The sequence below is a fragment of the Talaromyces rugulosus genome, chromosome III, assembly GCF_013368755.1.
Source record: "Talaromyces rugulosus chromosome III, complete sequence".
NCBI lineage: Eukaryota > Fungi > Ascomycota > Eurotiomycetes > Eurotiales > Trichocomaceae > Talaromyces > Talaromyces rugulosus.
Genome location: NC_049563.1, coordinates 5,661,282 through 5,680,837, shown reverse-complemented (window position 1 = coordinate 5,680,837; position 19,556 = coordinate 5,661,282). Strand labels below are relative to the sequence as shown.

General features: G+C 46.9%; 8 protein-coding genes across 8 annotated transcripts; 3 read left to right on the top strand and 5 right to left on the bottom strand.

The window, feature by feature from the left end:
• Positions 1-438: 438 nt before the first annotated feature.
• TRUGW13939_06754 (uncharacterized protein) lies at positions 439-3,772 on the bottom strand (the record flags this gene model as incomplete). The annotated part of the gene is made up of 4 exons (XM_035489902.1): positions 439-1,674; positions 1,733-2,209; positions 2,273-2,833; positions 3,098-3,772. 4 exons carry the CDS (start codon positions 3,770-3,772, stop codon positions 439-441), a joined length of 2,949 nt encoding a protein of 982 aa, XP_035345795.1.
• A 958-nt stretch (positions 3,773-4,730) lies between these two features.
• On the bottom strand, positions 4,731-6,248 carry TRUGW13939_06753 (uncharacterized protein; the record flags this gene model as incomplete). Its single annotated transcript, XM_035489901.1, has 1 exon — positions 4,731-6,248. One exon carries the CDS (start codon positions 6,246-6,248, stop codon positions 4,731-4,733), a length of 1,518 nt encoding a protein of 505 aa, XP_035345794.1.
• A 1,698-nt stretch (positions 6,249-7,946) lies between these two features.
• On the top strand, positions 7,947-10,207 carry TRUGW13939_06752 (uncharacterized protein; the record flags this gene model as incomplete). The annotated part of the gene is made up of 6 exons (XM_035489900.1): positions 7,947-8,035; positions 8,085-8,883; positions 8,940-8,993; positions 9,060-9,723; positions 9,788-9,976; positions 10,032-10,207. The coding sequence occupies 6 exons, from the start codon at positions 7,947-7,949 to the stop codon at positions 10,205-10,207; spliced, it is 1,971 nt and encodes a 656-aa protein (XP_035345793.1).
• Positions 10,208-10,342: 135 nt separating this feature from the next.
• Positions 10,343-11,421, bottom strand: TRUGW13939_06751 (uncharacterized protein; the record flags this gene model as incomplete). The annotated part of the gene is made up of 2 exons (XM_035489899.1): positions 10,343-10,652; positions 10,727-11,421. 2 exons carry the CDS (start codon positions 11,419-11,421, stop codon positions 10,343-10,345), a joined length of 1,005 nt encoding a protein of 334 aa, XP_035345792.1.
• Positions 11,422-11,691: 270 nt separating this feature from the next.
• TRUGW13939_06750 (uncharacterized protein) lies at positions 11,692-12,613 on the top strand (the record flags this gene model as incomplete). The annotated part of the gene is made up of 2 exons (XM_035489898.1): positions 11,692-12,278; positions 12,343-12,613. 2 exons carry the CDS (start codon positions 11,692-11,694, stop codon positions 12,611-12,613), a joined length of 858 nt encoding a protein of 285 aa, XP_035345791.1.
• A 217-nt stretch (positions 12,614-12,830) lies between these two features.
• Positions 12,831-13,735, bottom strand: TRUGW13939_06749 (uncharacterized protein; the record flags this gene model as incomplete). The annotated part of the gene is made up of 2 exons (XM_035489897.1): positions 12,831-13,293; positions 13,389-13,735. 2 exons carry the CDS (start codon positions 13,733-13,735, stop codon positions 12,831-12,833), a joined length of 810 nt encoding a protein of 269 aa, XP_035345790.1.
• A 1,230-nt stretch (positions 13,736-14,965) lies between these two features.
• TRUGW13939_06748 (uncharacterized protein) lies at positions 14,966-17,313 on the top strand (the record flags this gene model as incomplete). Its single annotated transcript, XM_035489896.1, has 2 exons — positions 14,966-16,457; positions 16,514-17,313. 2 exons carry the CDS (start codon positions 14,966-14,968, stop codon positions 17,311-17,313), a joined length of 2,292 nt encoding a protein of 763 aa, XP_035345789.1.
• Positions 17,314-17,989: 676 nt separating this feature from the next.
• TRUGW13939_06747 (uncharacterized protein) lies at positions 17,990-19,526 on the bottom strand (the record flags this gene model as incomplete). The annotated part of the gene is made up of 3 exons (XM_035489895.1): positions 17,990-18,580; positions 18,643-19,104; positions 19,200-19,526. The coding sequence occupies 3 exons, from the start codon at positions 19,524-19,526 to the stop codon at positions 17,990-17,992; spliced, it is 1,380 nt and encodes a 459-aa protein (XP_035345788.1).
• Positions 19,527-19,556: the final 30 nt, after the last annotated feature.

Here is a 19,556-nt window from a genome sequence, read left to right as displayed (position 1 = left end):
TTTGGGATTGGTAGCATTCTAACACCGCTTGCTTGGCGTCTCCGCCCTCCCCCGCACATCCACATCCCCAATTTTCATACTTACCCCAGATTGAGTGAGGTCTCCATCTCTTGTTTTTGAACAGAGCTCAGATGGTATCAGCCAGGGGAACAGGAGATTTGTCATTGTCCGCTGCTTTTATGTCTTTTGCTGAAACTGCAGTTAAAAATAGTAAAGTCCTATTATTCCGTGCTGAGCGCATTCTACGTATCAGTTCTATTCAAGATCCAAGGAAGACTAGAAAATCAAGAGCGCGCTTACTTTAAATGCTTTTTCAATATTGGTATATCTTATTAAACATGAGTCATCTATAAAGTGACGTAATGTGAAAAAAATTAGTGAAAATAGTAGATACATGGCCTTCAAAGCCACACTGTGGAACACAAAGTGGTATATAGTTTAAAGATAAACGGACATGTTAAAATCATGTGGATCTTGAAGAATGCTATCCAAGGTGCCCCAATCCATTGAAGTATCGCCTAGTGCTGCCGTTTGATCAAAGAAGCCGGCGAGCAAATCATGACTATCTTCATTTATTCCCGTTGACGTGCTGGAATCGTAGTGCGACTCGTCTAAATTTAGGCCCTGGAAGATATGGTTCGGCTGGCCGTGAAAGTGCTGATCCTCTTCCATCGGAGCGAGTTTGTTTTCCTGGTTGTCGATTTCTGACGCAATGGCGACTATTTCAGGCTTCGGGGGGACAGACAATCCCTGTTGCTCGTACTGGGTTTTGTGAACGTCCCATGCCTTAACAGCTAGTTTCGATATGATAAGATGAAGCGGGCCTCGGGCGCGGGAGATCAGTCGAGCATGATGCCTAGAATATAATGAGCCAAGGTAGAACCAGGCCTGCGTTGTAGGTTCTCCGATGGGTCGATATCGGAGTTCTGACAGCGCGTATACTAGCGCAGGCCATGGAAAGAAATAGTCTAGATGCCACGAAAAACGTTTCAAGGAGTCCATGGAGCGAATATCCGTCGAGAACTTTGCAAGTTGTAGAGATGCATCGAATATTTTGTCTCTCTCGGCCTGTGATAGTGGCTGACCTCGTTCCAAGGAATGAAAAGGATCAAGTGCCATTAATCTTACTAAAGCCATGGTCGACCTCGCAGATGTGATGGCAAGGAGGTGCAGCGGAATGGATGGGTCGCATTTTTCAATGATCTTTTCGGTGAGTGCTCTTTCTAGCCCCGACATAGCGTTTGTTGACATTTTCTGACCAAGCGCGGCCAGAAGTCGCCAGGGATCCTCCCCGGTTTTTGTCATTTTCCCATCGTCTTGACGCTGAAACCAAGAATGGAATTCATATCGCACCTGGCAGAATACCATCTCCGTTGCGCCGGTACTGTCAGCTACACTTTCTTTCATATCCGGATACAACTCTGTATCATTGACAATTGTCGGAAGTCGTGTATCTGATTGCGGCAGTGGAGCCGGTAATGAACCGCACGTGCGTGCAATAAGCCTGTCAGTTACTATCAGTTGCCACCACACGCGCCGTCGCATTTCTGTCTCGAAGAAGGGCATTCCAAGACAGGATCCATCACGGTGAAGTCCAAGCTGATGGGCTATCCGGATGGCAACTCCACTGAGACACCATAGGCTTCTTTGATGGCAATCATCACGTGTTGAGATCTATCCAGGCCGCTGTTAGATAAGTCTCGGTAAATTTGAATCATTTGTCGAAGCATACAATAAAGAGGAGCAAAGCTTGAAGGACCATCAAATCCGCTGTTGCGGTAAACCTGGCATTTACCAGAGCTTGCTGGGCACCAGCACGGCACCTATTCCATAAAATTGTCTTCTCCGTGTCAAGCTCGGACCTTACTTCGTCTTCAGTCATGGAATTGATCGCGCAGCAGTATATGGCGAAGAAAAGTGCTTCAAGGCCGTTTCCGATTGAGTCGATATCACCAATGACTTCCATGATTCGTTTCTGGACAGATGGCGCGTGAATAACCTTCGTTAGTGAATTGACATTTTCAAGGAAGATGTTCCACAATTTGAAGGACTGGACGGAGTTGGGGTGTAGACCAGCTAAAGAAGATCTAGAGGGGGGTCCTAAAAGTAGCCGATCGAAATTTAAAGGAAGTCCCCCGTGGTCAGTCAACAAATTATCAGCCTGACTATATTCTTCTATATCGTGCAGTAATGAGTCGGTCTCGCGGAGCTATATTTCTTGTCAGCTACATGTATTAGTGGAGAGAAAAAGAAGGGTATGAAATTAACGTACGTCACTGCCGAAATTTCTCCAGACATTACTGTTTTCATCGATGGTTAATTTTTCAGTTTCAAAGCTCAGAAGTGAAATACCATACTTGTCAAAGTAAATGGACTTCCCTCCTCTCGACAGGAACTGTCCCTTTGTGGTTTGGTTGTGGACATCAGAAGAAGCCTGAACCGGGTCGATGTTGAGAGTGTTTTCCACTTCGCCCTCAATTGAAACGCTGTCATCATAGCTATCACTTTCAATAGCATTTGGATCAATCCCGTTCTTTCTGAGCAGATTTTCGTAATGCTTTAGTCGTGTTATCAAGACTAGCTCCGGTTTGCGCTGGTGACGCGATCGCACTGGATCTGGATAAATACATTCAACACTAGATTTGATGCATCGCGAACACGGATCCCTGCGGTCACATTTCAGTTTTCTCCGTCGACAGATTATACATGACAGAGCCTTGAGGTTCTCTGCAGGCCGTCCTTGTTGCGATAGAAGATCTGAGGGGAAAGTGGCCATGGCAGCCATCGCAATAATGTGTATAGATAAGGAGATAAACACTACCTGACGACTGATCTGGGTATTGTTTTTCTCGGTGGAAAAAAAATAGACACCTCTTGATGGAAGAGTAGACTGGCGCTTTTCTTACGCCAGAAGTCAGCACAGAATGTTCTTGCCAAGGCCGACTACTAAAAAGGCGGGGCTCCACCATCTGGCGGGGCATCAAGGTATGATATTATATTCAGTTGTTTGATATCAATAGAAGAAGTCTTAATATGGTTGGTGTAATATCAACCCAAAAAAGCCCGTAGCTATCGATTGTACATTGATTTACTTAACGACAGCCATTAGAAATCCATCATAGCTTTTTGCACCAACTGTCTGCATAACAACCGCATCTACTCTGTTATCTTGCCCGACCTTTTCTACTAGTGGCATGACTTCCTCATCCTTCTTCTCTGGTCCAATTATGCCGGCCTCAAGGATTTGTCTCACCACGTTATCTACATAAATAACGCTGCCTTTTCCTTTCGAAATTTTGACGGCGAAGTCGAAATATTCCCACTGGTTGTCCCAATTTGCATCAATGAACACAAAGTCAAATGCTGAGCGGGTTCCAGTTTCAATCTCGTTGGCAAGGTTTGGAAGAATATCTAGAGCAGCCCCAAGAAGCACATCCGCCTCGCCAGGTACATCGATACCAGCAAACTGCAAGTTTTGTATAGCAACTTGACGTCGGTCGCTAGAAATATCGACACTTGTGAGCTTTCCTCCACGCTCTTTGATTGCCTGGGCAAGACAAATGCTTGAGTAACCCCCAAGAGTTCCAAGCTCCAGAACATAGTTCGCACTACTCATGGTGGCAAGCAACGAAAGGAACTTTCCCTGAGTCGGGGAGACGGCTATGGTTGGTATGCCATTCTTGATACTGTTTTCTCGGGCGTGTGCCAGACCAAGCTGTTCAGGGGCGAGATGAGTCTCTGTAAGACTCCATGGCGGTAGAATGAACAACATTATCAATTGACATTTTGACAGTGATTGGGGTTCGTCGAATTGGAATTTTTTCAAAGAATATGAAATTTATATTCTTTCGGAACAGTCCGGTGTAAGATTAAATTACCAAGGGCACATGAAGAGATCGTGGCTTTAAATTTGAAAGTCGGAGGCCAATTGCTCTTTATACACATCCGCGTGCGGGGCTCATCATTGTTAAGTCCGAACTTGGCCAGAAGACACCCTAAAATCCGAGCATGTCCGACTTCTAGAACCATTTTTTACAGATCTATTCGACTGTTATCCCCGGGTGTAATCATTTGTATCAGTTTCTCGGGGATAAATGTGATGCTGTTAGAGAGTGGCGCTAAATAATACTTTTTTTTACCGACCCAGGTGCCGCTTCAATGTTTTTTTTGGGCACATATCACTCATCCAGATTTCCATGACATAAGTCATAACCATCCTAGTATTTTCTTCCATTTTAGTATCAATTGATACATGTAGTAGTGAACTCATAACGCATTTCAGAACCCTAGTTGTAGGAACAGTCTCATGCAGACTTTAGAGGTATATATCTATTCATATATGCATTGATATATTACCTCGACTAATGAATTCAATACCTAATTTCGGGGCAACGTGCATACCATTCTACAACGCTACTTCAACATTATGTCGTTATACGATGTGGAAAAAAAATATACACCCACCTAAACGTTATAAATATCGGTATCAATATATCTAATCTTGTAAACATAGGAATATTGTTACATATTAGCAATTCATCAATTTACGTATAGTCTATGTCAACTGGTAAGAAATGTGCAAATATAGTCACTTTGAGTATAATTAAATTCTGTGTATATATATCCAATTTTTTGCACGAAGACATTAGTAATAGGCAAGGCCGTAAGAAATCAACTTGTGTAGAAAGCAAAGTACGCGGTATGCTTCGACAAGCATTGGGTCTGGTAGTTCAAGCAAAGCTGGCACTAATCACGAAACTCACGTCGTCATTGAATGAAGTGGTGGCGTCAAAGTCATAAGGGCCACCGTTGCTTCCGAGATAGCCAAGCGCGTTGTAATGACGCCAATAGAAGGCAGGATAGCTCCAGGATCGCAAAGAGTTGCCCTGGCCATTGAGACCACTTTGTGGACAGAACGTGGAATCTTCTCCAAACAGTTTGCTACCGTCATTAGCGTCGACCATGAGTTTATAGTTGGAGTGGCGTATGAAGCTTCCGGGGGTGTCATTGGACTCAAACGAGAAGCAATCACTGTTTCCAAGACCAGTACGGACCGTCCAGCTGGCCTGCTGCTTAAGAGTGGCGTCACTAGAGGACGAAACAACCTGGGTGTTAACAGTGGAGCCTGAGTGGGCAATATAGCGTGTGGTGCAGCAGGCTGTTGTGGCTCGCAGCGAGATGGAGGAATTAACAGTGAGCTCTGGGCCGCTGGTTAGGGATGTAGTAGCATATCCGGCGGCTACAATATTGGCCTGCACCGCATCCTCGGTATCACTGGATGGATAACCGGTGGTCATGACACCCTCATAGAATGTGCCCTGGGCTTTGTCGCTATTGTCGCCACCAATGCCAAGAACAATAGCACCCTCTTTACTCATCGGGTTGTATCCAGAGGCGGTTGGACGCGCGCCACTATAGTATGTCGACAGCGATCCGGATGCAGCATCGCCGCCGCGGATCGCCCACTGGTTCGGCTCCCCCTTGATAATCGCCGTAACGAACCGGGCGGAGATGGTTAGGTCAGCAGGGTTACTGCTGGGGTCGGCGCCAGAGAATAACCCATTTTCGAGATCGGCCATGATCCAAGGACCAGAACCCGAACCAGAGGCAGCATAATTTCCAAAGTAGAGAGCCTCCATGTGGCCATTTCCTGTATCGTGACTGTTGGTCTCAGCATTTCCGTAGTCGAAGCAACAGTAGTTGTTATAATGAGTTCCATCCAAGACAGCGTACATCCCCTCAGCCGCGTCGCCTATAGATGTGCCATTGACATCATTAGTGCGGTAGCCAGTGAAGGGTGAAATGAAGACGCCATATGCTTTTTCACCATTGAGCGTGACTGGAGCGCCAATTGCACTGGCCAAATAGTCATAACCATTGGTTTCTGGGCCAGAGAAAGCGCCTCCGGGCGGGGCCTGGGTGAGGTGATTACCGCTGCCGGACTGGTCGTAAATGATGGTTATAAGGCAAGTCGTACTAGCGCAGAACAAGTCTTGGACAGTGGCATTAGCAACACCGCCAGCAGACAGAGGCGTAACGTCGGTCGTAGCACCATCAGAGCCACGCGATATCTGATATAGGGCACCAGTGTAGTCGTCGTACAGGGCACGAGTGCTGCTGTGTGCTGCAACGCATGGAGTGCCACCAGAAGAGTATATATCGCAAGGCCCAGCATTAACAAGGGAGCCCGTGACAACAAGGCCTGCAACAAATACGCTAGCGCGTTCGATGCTTGATCGTGAGAACATGGCTGATTAGGTGTGGTTTTGGGAATCTAGCAAATGAACAGGCACGCCTGTGAACACTTTAGATTCTTCAACAGGTTTAGATGGCCTTTGAAGCAGAAGAGCCATATCGTGGGTTTTAAGGTGGAAATCTAGAGTGATCCCCTGCTGTCTTGCTATCGTTTATCACCAGAATAATATGGCTGACGATGCTTTGCTGATTGTTACATCAGATATGCCAAAGACCCAAAGGCGACTCATATGTTTCTCTCAATAATATACGACGACCCTCCTGGAATATGATCGAGGGCTATTAGTCCAGTGTTACAGTGCGACCTTTCTTGGGTAGCAAGGCGTTTACCGGACTTTCAAGGGGATGATCGTAAATTTTAAAGTATTCACATGGTACGTGCGTTTTTAACTGTTGGAATTCCCTACTACGTGACAAACCCAATTTGGGCAAAAATATACGAATTAACCATCAATTGATGTTGATAACTTTGTATAAAGACCAACAAGATTTACATATATATTGATAGCTATCGTAGTGCCATATTTCATTCTATAAGGCCCAAGGTTTTAACTATACTAGTTGATATTAAGTTAGTCATAGTCCAAGTAAAAAATCTCACGTCAAGGGTGTGCTTAATCATATTAATACTGTGTATCTTTTCCTGTAGAATCACACATGAAGTACTCCGTAAGTTCGGTTGAGGCTAAATAATGTCACTTCTCGGGCAATAATTTGTGATATGACGAAGCTAGTGTTTGACTGTTAGCCTATAAGCGTCACTAATTGTCGATGGTTACAAGAATTACTCCGTAAGCTGACTACTAAAACCAGCCATGACCATCCAATGAGATTACATAGTCAACGCCTCTGGACGCGACGTGGTCACTTTTCGGGACTAGTCGAGGCTGTAGAGCTATCCGTCCAAGCGGTAAGATGTCAGGAAGAGGATTGTAGCGTGGGCTTGTGGCATGGCCTGTCATTTAGTTATACGTATTATAATTTATAACCCGTGATGACCGGTGAATATATTTCTCACTAAATGATGCCGAAGAACCTGGGCCTTGTGTCATCTTCTCAAGTGGCGGGCACGCGCAGCACCGTCGCTTTGTTGAATGGTCGGGGTTCAATAGCATAAAAAAATCAAGCCCTACTATCATAACAATGCGGAATAAGCGTACTCCATAAGGTGTTAACAGATAGCATTGCCTGTCACTGAGGCAGTAAATGTGGAAGAACTGATTTGAATACAGATGATAAGCGAGGGAGTCATCACCCTATCCAACACTCTGGCTTGTTCGGCTGTGGGAGCCGATATCCTGGGCTTTCGGTTCTGCTGTCAGCAATCCTGGGGCTATCGGTTCGGGCATGGTGTGTACACAGGTCACGCCAACTTGAAGGATCGCTCATATGAGCAAAGGGGGCCATTTCTTGAGCTCTACGGACATAGTGTTGTTGTTATTATTATTAGCGACGGAAAAGAGACTCGGAGAAAGAAACGGCACGATCCGCTTTTTCTCCGAGATCATGTGACTACATCTGGGTGCCTCAGGCAGCAGGATCACGTGGCTCGGCACTTGCGCCGGGCCGTCGTGCCGAGGGGCGGAGCATTCCCCGTCATTGCGGGGGAGTTAGCGTGGTTAGGGTTGCCCCCGTCACGACCCTGCCGGCTCTATACTGCGTCCTGCATCTCGCCGCCTCGTTTGCCCAGGATGGCGAGCAACAACGATGATTCTTCTCCCGTGAGATTGTCGCGGAATCGAAAGTCGCGCGGCCGCGGCCTGCGAACGACGACTGGATGGTATGTACTAGTACCGCTGGTGATGGCCGTGTTAACCAAAGCTGCTCAGTTCGATTTGCCGCAAGCGACATCTGAAATGCGACGAAGTAAAGCCGGTCTGCGGACCATGTAAGAAAATCAACCGATCGTGCTCCTATGTACAACAAACCCATCGCCCCTCGTCCTGCGAGTCCGTGGCGACGAAAAGCCCTCATGATCTCTTTGAGGCTGGCGCTGCCGATGTCTCGCAGGGGATATCTGATGCACAGCCGTTCTCAGAGTTGAACGACGGTGCGGCCTTCTCGCCTTGGACAACGCCTCACGAACAACCGCAAAAAGAGCAGCACGCTGAGACTATGGCTGTCCCGCCGTGGAACGAAGATAACCGTGAAAATGCAAGCACGTTGGGAATGCAACCACTGGAGCACCTGGCCGCTATTGTAGCTGCTAGCCACCACCAATCTACACAAAATACTTCTCATTCGATGAGTGCTGGCTCCGTGACCTCGCCGGGACCCACGATAAATGCGGCGACAGTGCGGTGGTTTGATCTCCTCGCCCACGATGCCGTCCGAGAGAGCCCGCAGGCTGCTACAATTCCTGGGCTTGAACACGACTGGTCATTCCTAGACCGCACAGAACAAGCTGACTCAGCTCAAACCACCCCGTTGGAACGTGCCACTCGGATTGTCGATGGCCAGCGCCCGGATGACGATGGAACCACGCGCTCTGATACCAGTCCTCCTGGACTCACCCCGGTTGCCAGCAATTCCTATGAAGAGCAGCTATGGAAAGCCCCAAGGCAGATACAGCTTCTCCCAAAAGAGTTCTTTTTTTTCGAGAATTTTGTTCGCCGAGTAAGCCAATGGGTATGTTCCTACTTATTCCAGTTCCACATGCGACATTCTTACAATTTTACGTCTAGATTGACCTTTTTGACCCGACAAGTAAATTCTCCACGTTTGTGCCACACTTAGCTGTAAGGTCACCGTTATAACCGTTTTCCTTTTCACCATATTCAAAGCTGAGAATTACACGTGCAAAGATGCGCAATGCCGGGTTGTTGAATGCGATTCTGGCTCTTTCTTGTCGTCATCTGTCTTTAAATCCGAATCTGGCCGGTGACGAGTTGCCCTATCGCGAAATATCGCTTCAATATTACTATCAAACCCTCCACTATGTTCAGAAAGCAATGCAGTACTCCAGCTACAAGATCAGTCTAGAGTTACTTGCCACGACCCTCATAATTTCAACGTATGAAATGCTCAGTGACTCCCCTACAGACTGGGAACGCCACCTGGAGGGTGTATTCCTTATCCAAAGATCTCAGGTAATTCAAGGTGAATCGGAAGGACTCAAGTGCGCAGTCTGGTGGGCCTGGCTCTGTCAGGATTTCTGGGCTGCATTTCGAGAGAAACGTAGGACGCTTACTTTTTGGACACCCAAGAAGTCGTATGAATCTCTGACTCCATATGAGCTTGCCTCTCGGTCTGTATACATTACTGCCAAAGTCATTAATTATTGTTCTCAAGAGGAATCATCGATTACAGGGATTAATATCCATGCTAGACTGGACCGAGCAAATCAGCTCCGCGACATGTTAGATGAATGGCGAAGCCATTTGACAATTGAGTTTTATCCCCTCCCCGCCATGACCCATGATTCTTCTGCGGTATTCCGCTCTATCTGGATTCGTACGCCTGCCTTTGGTATGTTTAGTTCTCTTTTGGGTCCTCACCCCACTAAACTATGAATACGCTGACTTGTTCCTAGGTGTTGCTGTACAGCTGCATTGTGCGGCCCGCATTCTTTTATCTGCTCACGAACCTTGTATTGGGGGTTTTGATGAGTATGCCCAGCGACAATCGACAATTAAACAATGCGCAGAAATTATATGTGGCATTGCAATGACGCAGAAAGATGAGGCATCCAATTTGATGTCCTCCCAATGTTTATTTATAGGTATGTATCACCGTTGCTGCTTCTTGAGTCGCACTAACTAACAATCTTGCCTCAGCGGGTATCTTCGTTTCAGAGGCACGGGCTAGAGAGTGCGTTTTAGAAATGCTGGATTCGCGCCGGCAGCAAACCGGATGGCCTGTGAATCCCTTAGGCGACGAATTGAAACAGCTCTGGATGCGGTACGAAACACCAAGACCTCTAGGACAGGTGGGCATGGGATCGCCATTTTAAGATATTATAATGAAACTAATATTTGAAATCTACAACGCTTTATGACGTTATGATACTCAACAATAGTCGTATGGGGACTACTTCCAACTAATCTGAGCTCGTGAGAGGTCATTTATTATTTAACAAGTCCGTCATTCAAACCCCAATAACAGCGCCTTTTGTGTCTTCTCCAGTCAACTTCGCTCTATAAAGTCGATGTTCATTCATCAAAAACATCTCTCCATCTCTTCCCCAGCAGAAGTTGGCAACTCCTCCTTCGACCAAGATCCGACATAGAAGTACACCACCTGGTGACCAGACATTGACACCATCGCCACAACCGCTATAAACGTTTCCCGCTGGATCACATTTGATACCATCGGGGATTGTGGTGTCAGCCATGGCGAAAAGACGGCGGCCTGTTAGGAATGGCTGATTGTGATAGACCGTTACTTCGAAAGCGTAACTAAATGTGACAAAATTAGTCCGGTGGGGAGAAAAGACAAATAAGCAACCCAATTATTGGGATAAAGAACGTACATAGAGGAAGCTCGCGTATTATTTGTAGTCCCGTCTCCATGTATCCAGTCTGTATCTGTGACGTGTATCTGTTTTTCATCTGGGGAGAAATTTGGCCTGCCGAAGCCGTCTGCCGTGGCCCGAATGCTGCCATCCGCCGGGTTAAATCGGTATATCTGATTCGGTAATCTTGAGGCTGGTCGATACCCTTGTTCAAACCCATATATCGGGTCAGTAAACCAGATACTACCGTCACTATGGATGACAACATTATTGACTGAATTGAAAGAACGCCCGTAAAAGTCACTTTTCATCAGGGTTGTCGAATACGGTGGCTGGGAAGACATATGGTATAGACTACTGGGTGAATTCATGGAACCCTGGGCACAGATGAGAATGCCTCCTCGATAATTTATCCCGCCAATGGCCATAGGATCGCGGTTGGAGTGGTGTTTATCTCCTCGCATGTTGCCGTACCCGCCCTGTCGACACCGTCCAACAACACTCTTGTTATTATGACTTTCTTGCTGACCTGTTTCTGAATTAGTAAATCGATTACTCGTGATGAACCACGTGTTGGACAAAGGTACGTAGACTCCCGCCTCGTGAGCAAAAGGGTAGGCTTCATTTTCGGCGATAAGCTCTAGAGTCGGATTGGCGCCAATGACTCGATCGAACGCTTCATTGTGAGAAAGAAAAGAACTCGAAACCGTCATTATTTCCGCCGCAGTAATAACATCTATACTCGCACTGGTGTTGATTCTGATGCGGTCAAATAGTAATAACACGTGGATGAGCCCTCGAGCCGGTGCAACTGCGCCTCGTCTCGAGCAGCTCTACCCGCCATACATTCCACTAACGGACTTATTAATGATCGCAACTGCACTAATTTGGCTATCATTGTTAGAAAAGAGACCGTCGGCTTTTATTTTCTTTTCCTTTTGTTTTGTTTATTTTCTTTTATTTGCCGTCTAGAAATAGCAATAATGTCTTGGAAAGATATCAACACGCACAACCGCATCCTCCGCGACGCCGAGGCTGGCCAATACGGTGTCATCGCAGCAATTGCTTATAATGTTGAACAAATATTTGGACTTGTAAAAGCGGCCAAGAATGTTCGATCCCCCCTCATCATTCAATTTTTCCCGTGGGCAATAGAGGTTTACGATGGGCTGCTTGTACGCACCGCCGCCGACGCTGCCAAAACCGCCGGAGTGCCGATTTCCATTCACCTCGACCATGCACAGTCCGAAGACATCATCAAGCGGGCGGCAGAGCTACCTTTTGATAGTATCATGGTTGATATGTCTCACTATGACAAGGAAATAAACCTGAAAAAGACAGCCGAGCTTGTCGAGTACTGCAACCAGAGACACAAAGCAACAGAAGCCGAACCAGGTCGCATCGAAGGTGGAGAAGACGGAGTCATGGACACTGCGGGGCTTGAAGCCTGTATGACAACTCCCGAAGAAATAGAAGAGTTTGTAGCGACAGGAGTCGACTCTCTGGCTCCAGCATTTGGCAATGTACACGGAGAATACGGGCCCTCGGGGCCTAGGTTGGACTTTGGCAGGTACCGTATCCTCTTCTCACCTATTTAATCAGATACGTGTAGCTTAATCTTCTGTCTCGATTAGGTTCTCTCAAATCCGTATCCTAGCCGATAATAGAGTGCGTCTCGTGCTTCACGGCACAAACGGATTTGCGCCGGACTTGATGAAACGCTGTGTGGCAGCTGGTGTTACCAAGATTAACGTCAACCGGTTGGTATTGGATGACTATTACGAACATTTGAATGCAAATGTAGGCAAGATGGGCCATACCCAACTCATTGAAGAAGGCATCGAGAAGGTCACCCAGTTGACTATGAAATGGATGGAAATTTGCGGGTCGTCAGGTAAAGCATAGTGTAGTCGGGTCTTAAGACAAATCCAATCAGGTGAAAATGAGCCTAGTATTTTTTCCCCTTTTCAAGAGGAACGAGCAAGCGTAGTGTGCCGTATTCCAGGACTACCGGATCCCATAGAAATTTCGGCAGATGGAAGTAGAAAGTTCTGGAAAATAGAAGAAATTCAATGTCAACGGTTACTATCTCTTAAGTATTACGAGCTCTAGGTACACATTTTCACTGTAAATTACTAAACATCCCACCGTCTGACAAGAGTGGTGCTCCATTCACATATGGGCTCATTTCTTCAGAGGCCAAGAAGATTGCTGGTCCTGCCATATCTTCTGGTCTTCCAATACGGCCCAGGGGAACCCTTGCTTCCAGATATGCCTTTTTTGTTGGATTTTTCATATCATGGTCTGCGAGCTGGGTGTTGATTGTCCCTGGAAGCAACGCGTTGCAACGAATCTTGTCCTTCCCTAGTGATATGGCCATTGATTGCATAAGTGAAAGAACTGCTGCTTTGGTTGGCGTGTAGTGTGTTTGAAGGCCGCCTCCGACTAAGGCACTAACTGAGGATACTCCGATAATGGAACCTCCATGGCCCTGTTTGACCATTTGGCGAGCTGCAGCTTGGCACGAATAAAAGGTGCCTTTCACATTGACATCGAGGCTGTGGCCGAGCAACGCTGGTTCAATCCTAGACTTTCTTTTAGCTCCTAGTCCAAAATTACCTCTTGCTTCGCCCCTTCTCCTTGCAAGCAATCAAGTGAAATTGGGTTGGATCAACCGTACTTTAGGAATTCGGCCTGTTTGAAAACACCCGCATTGGCCACAAAAATATCCAATTTCCCCCAGCGTCGCACCGCCTCTTGAATCAATGAGTCACTTGTTTCTGGGACAGTGACATCGCCGGCAATTTCTAGCACACTGCCTGCTCCCTTCCCCTGCTTCTGTAGGGATTCCACTTCTTGAAGCAAGCTGTGACGGAGCGACTCGTCTTTTTGTAGACCGAGATGGTTAATCGCGACATTGCATCCCTGACGAATATATTCAAGAGCAATAGCACGGCCAATGCCAGTGGTGCCACCTGTGATGGCTGCTGTTTTGCCTTTAAGTATGCCCCAAGCCGGGAGAGCCATAATCAAACGAGAGGAAGCGGGAAGAGCGATGGAGAGTGGTAGACAAATGCGAGAGAAGGAAAAAAAACCAGGTCAGAAGTAAAATAACGAGGAGACAATGCAAAAGTGAACGATGATATTATTTCCTTTCGACAGTCGCTGGCCTGTATTTCAAGATTTCCCCCGCCTTTGCTAGCAAGTGGAGATGCCCGCGTTACGAGGGCCCCCGTCTCGTTGTCCTTTTATCGTCTCGATTATACAGTGTACATTGTTATTAAACATCACAGTAATTACCTACAGCATATCAACGTCAAACTTTGAACCTTTTTTTAACGAAACCGCAGTGTTCGCCACGTTGTACATGTCGCTAAAGTAAGAGCAAAGGAAACACTAAAACAAATAAACAAGGTGAGAATACAGAAAGGTCGACCCAATAATTTCTTTCTATAGGGAGACAGTTTCTCGTCTAAATGACATCTGTCACCATTTGAAGTTCGTCTATATTTTTTTAAAAAAAAAATTAGGAACATACTGGTCGTTGGCTTTCTGTGTAGAACCCGACTAGGGCTAGGACCACCCGAGGCATGCGAACATGATTTTTATTTGCGACCTTTATACCAGTCGTTTTACAAACGATCATTTGTAGGATTAGATCTAAGTTGGTTCGGCCGATTTTCCAATTTCAGCCATGTTGCTTTCACATCTAAAATGGCATACAGAACAGACCCATGTATCCTAGGTTGCGCAACAAGTTAACCAAAGTTGGAAAAAAAAAAACATTGAAACTGACTGAAAACTACAAAAAATCACGAGGAAAACATCATGACCATTTATTTAGACAATAAAACTACATACACCACAAGTTATAAGACCTTGAGCACTTGAGGCATCTACGATATTCAAGTCAAACCAAATATGACACTAAATGGTTCAAGACAAGTACAACGGCTAGTGACACATTTCTTGGTCAGTAATATATACGTGCAAGGTTTTGAATAAAAAGTCGCCTATAGATATCACTCCTACACCATCTTACTACAAAGGATTTTATTCATGCAGATATGGATATGTTGTTGATCCGATTGGGTGTTATCCCGCCCCTAGGATTTGCGGGGTTCAACCTCGGTTTGGCAGCAAAATTATACGTGTCTAAAAAAAACAAAGAAGGATCCCCTCCCCGAATTTCTTTTAATGTTTTTTAAGGCAATTTACTTGAGGTGGTCATGAATTAAGAACTTTTTACCGTGCACAATGACCACCATCCTCGACCCTCCGCGACCTGCTCTCCCGAAAAATGATGTTCTCTCGCCCTCCCAGTGGGAGACTCTTCTCAGCCTTGCCGACACTATAATCCCTTCAGTTAGGCCAAAAGGTGCAGGTAATGCGCGCCAAAACTTCATTCTCGACGACGTCGATGCTGCAAAAACAGCAGAGGATATACAATCGACTATTGTGGAGACTGGTGTGTCTGCCGACTTGGCTGTTCAGTATCTAGAAGAAAGCGCGACGTCAGTATCGGGATTCAAAGAAAGCCTCGCCCTTCTGCTTGGAAAATATACTCCATCTGATCAAGTTCGTGGCATACGGTTTATACTCAGCGCCCTCGACATTCCTCCTTTTGCTCTTGTTCTCACGAGGTCTCCCACACCTTTTAGATTGCAGCCTCTAGAAACACGTCTCACAATCTACCGCGGTTGGGGAACGTCGTACCTTCCAGCTCTACGTAATCTTCACAAATCACTTTCTGCCCTATTCACTAAAACATGGGTTACACTGAGTCCGTCATTTTCCAAAGTCATAGGCTTCCCGCGTGTACCAGTGCGCTACGCGCCACCAGCTGGAGACGGATTCCCTTTTGAATTCATCCAAATCCCCCCGGGGGACCAAGGGACCAAGTCAATAGAGCCTCATACTCTTGAGACCGATGTGGTTGTCATAGGAAGCGGTTGCGGCGGGGGAGTTACCGCTAAAAATCTCGCTGAAGCGGGACACAATGTCATTGTGGTTGAACAAGGCTACCATTTCTCGCCAAGGCATTTCCCCATGGCTATGGATGATGGCGGGCACCATCTCTTTGCCAACGGTGGTGCAGTCTCGACAGACGATGGTTCTTGTGCGGTTGCCACAGGTCAAACCTGGGGTGGTGGCGGTACCGTGAACTGGAGTGCGTCGTTACAGCTGCCGGCTTACGTGCGAAAAGACTGGGCTGCTCGTGGTCTCTCACTTTTTGAGTCTGGAAACTTCCAGGCTTCATTGGACCGTGTCTGTGACTTTATGGGCGTATCAATGGAGTTTATCGACCATAACCATGCCAATCGGGTCACTCTTGAAGGGGCTAGGAAACTCGGGTACGCAGCGAAACCTGTCCCGCAAAACACCGGACATAAGAAGCATTATTGTGGTTATTGCTCGATGGGCTGCGAAACATCAGAGAAACAGGGCCCAGCTGTTTCATGGCTACCGGCAGCGGCACGCGCTGGTGCAACGTTCCTTGAGGGGTTCTGGGTCAAGTCACTTCTGTTTGAGGCCGGTGGATCAAATACCCGTGTAACGGGAGTCAAAGGCGTTTGGACATCACGAGATGAGCACCTGGGAACTGGCGGACAACCTATAACCAGACGCAAGGTTGTGATCAAAGCTAAGAAGGTGGTGGTATCCTGTGGCACGTTGCAATCTCCGTTGCTATTGATGCGAAGTGGGTTGAAGAATCCGCATATTGGAAGACACTTGTATCTCCATCCAGGTATTTTCCCCTTGCAATCTTGTTTTGTGCTGTTAGACCCTTGCTAAATGGCGTAGTCACCATCGTAGCCGCCGTCTTTGATCACGTCACCCGTCCGTGGGAAGGGAGCATCTTAACTTCAGTGGTCACCGAATTCGAAAACTTGGATGGAGAAGGGCATGGGGTCAAGGTTGAAAACTGTGCCTTTCTTCCGCACTTCATTCTCCCTCTCCTTCCTTGGGATGGGCCGGTGGAATTCAAGCGTCTCGCTACAAAGGTGCAAAACATGGCTGGTTTCATATCCGTTCCCCGAGATCGCGATACAGGTCGTGCTTACCCAGATTCCACTGATGGAAGGTTACGAATCAACTATACACCATCGAAATTCGATAGAAAACACATTTTTGAAGGTGTTATTGCCTCTGCGAAGATATCCTACATTTGTGGGGCCAAGGAGATTCATTGTACTTCGCCTGAAGTTCCGCCATTCATTCGAGAAGAAGCTTCTCAAGAAGCTTCAACAGATGGGCTATCTTCGACAGATGACCAAGGTATCAACGATCCCGCTTTCCAAGCCTGGCTGAAACAAATTCGCGATACCGCAGCCCGGTCTCGCGCCGGCCCATTAGATCCAGCTCGGACGACTTTCCCAGTTGCGCATCAGATGGGGTCGTGTCGAATGGGCGTCTCTCCCCGCAAGAGTGTGGTCGACCCAGAGGGCCAAGTATGGGGCGTGGAAGGGTTGTATGTCGCTGACGCGTCTGTATTTCCAACGGCTAGTGGCGTAAACCCTATGATTACGAACATGGCGACCGCAGACTGGATTAGTAGAGGCATTTCACGACATATCAAAAGGGACCAGGGATCAAAACTATGATGTTTTAGGGATAAATTCGCGGCGGTGGTGTATATTTTGAACACGGCGAATAATACAACGCCTCTCTCCAGTATCTTTCTTTCCTTCTTTCTCTCTTTTGAGTCTTTCTGTTGAAACTGGCTGCTAATGCAATAGAGCAGTTCTTGGCTCTTCGGAACTTTGAAAGAAGCATGCCTAATTAATATCACCAAGCGTTTCTCGAATTGGCCACTAGTTTTGGCACTGAGGCTGCTGGCCTCCCGTGGATTATTTAGATTATCCTAATTATTGGATCAATAAGTACGCGTGATTTTCGGTTGCGCCAATATTCTGAAGCTGGCATTGTGAATACCTTCATAGTTACCCGTACGGAATCTTAAACTTGAGGAGCCTTTTTTTTTCCTCGTATTTCAGCAGCAAGAGCGAGCGGTCGTCTAGGTTTCATTCCTGTTTCCTCTCCCAAGGAACTAGTTAACGTTTTACACTTTGATAGTCTAGAATTGTCTATCTTCTTTTCATATTAATACAATATAGAAATTGCCGTTATTGTCAGCATAGCCGAAAAGTTAGTCTCCAAGAAGTAAATACCACATGGATCATGCATAGTAATAGCAAAAAATGAATTGATAGAAACAAAACAAGCATATGCATTATTCTTTTTTCCCAGTAGTCATATTAGTATTGGTGTCAACCGCCCTCATTTCGCGCGCAACAACCACAGCACAATGGCGATCCAGGCACCGGCGAAGAGTAAGGTCACTATCGCTGCCCCTGCTCGATCCCCGCCTGTGATATCTTTCAGCACAGGGGGTTTATATTCGCCTGATTTGCCGCCACCATCAGGATTGCTGGTACTGTTGCCGCCATTATCTGCGTCGACGGGACCAGCTGTGCCTTCGTATGCGAAAGCCACAAGGGAGTTGGCAAACACGCTGAGAGCCGACATCTCCTGCTCGATTCCTTTGGTGCCATCCCACTTCCCAGCGTACCATTGTTGGCCGCACTGGTTATTTGACTCGCCGGTACAAGACTGGCCAGCGCCGACGGCTGAGCCGGTCAACTTGGGTATAACCTCACCCGAGGTGTATGGTGCAACCAGTGCTATTGTCGAGAGCCAACTGGCCATTAAGCCTTTGAAACACAGTTGATCGCGGTCGCATCTCGCCCAAGGATCACAGATGACCTCGGATATGATATTACCGCCATACTTCGTGGGGTAGAAGGTTGACCACGTCATTTGAAGGATCCCATCAAGCCCGGTCTTCCATTTCTCCTCTTTGCCGTTTGTCTTTGTTGTGTCATCAAGAGTCAGCGATAACGTCCATTTACATGGATTGTGGATAAACATACTTTGTTGTACATATATGCGGCACCTGCTGCGTAGGAGCCATAGTTGTAGCTATATTGAGACCTGTCTGGATTCTGGCAGTCACCCGCAATATTGACTATATCGTTGATTTTCCATGTTTGGTTGTTGAACAATGACGACTGCACACTCCAGTCCCATACTGTGTTCGCCCAAGTGGCATATGTCTGATTGCCCGAGTACCAATATAGACGAGCTGCAAGTTGGAAAAAGGCGCCGTTGGAAATTGAATTTTTGGCGGTATATCCGCCCAAGGTTGGGACTAATTGCCAGCGTAAACCCCCACCACAGGTTAATTTGTCGTACTCCCAACGGTCCATAAAGTCATTGAAGGCACCTTGTGCCAGCCCTAACCAACCTACAGCACCAGCCTTGGGATTGTCGGGAAATTTTTGTTCTGCTGCAGTCATGGCAGCCAGTGCCCAGAACTCTTGATCGTCATTTCCCTACTCAAAAGGTAAACTTGAATTAGCCTTCATTTGCCATGTACGACCTGCGTACTACTGCTACTTTGAAGAGCGAGGTGCACGAGTCTACTTACTATGGTGCCCTGTACAGATGACGGATAAAAGTCATTGTTGTCGCCTGCTTGATAAGCTAGCCCCTCGGTAATAATATCGTTGTATTGGCTGTCGCCAGTCCAGTGCCAGTAGTTTATGAGAAAGTTAAAAAAGGCACCGCCTTCCCACCAAGTACCGTCGAATTTGCCAGGTATGTCTTTGCTCTGTCGGTCGTTGTAATAGCTTACTGCGTTGCTAGCGGCGCTCTTAGCCGCTGTCACGAAAGACGCGCGGTCATTCTCTTTTACTGTGAGAGCAGTAGTGAGAGAGGCTATCAAAAGGAATTGCCAAATCAGCCTGAATGTCATTACGGCATATATCGCTACATGTGCGATCGA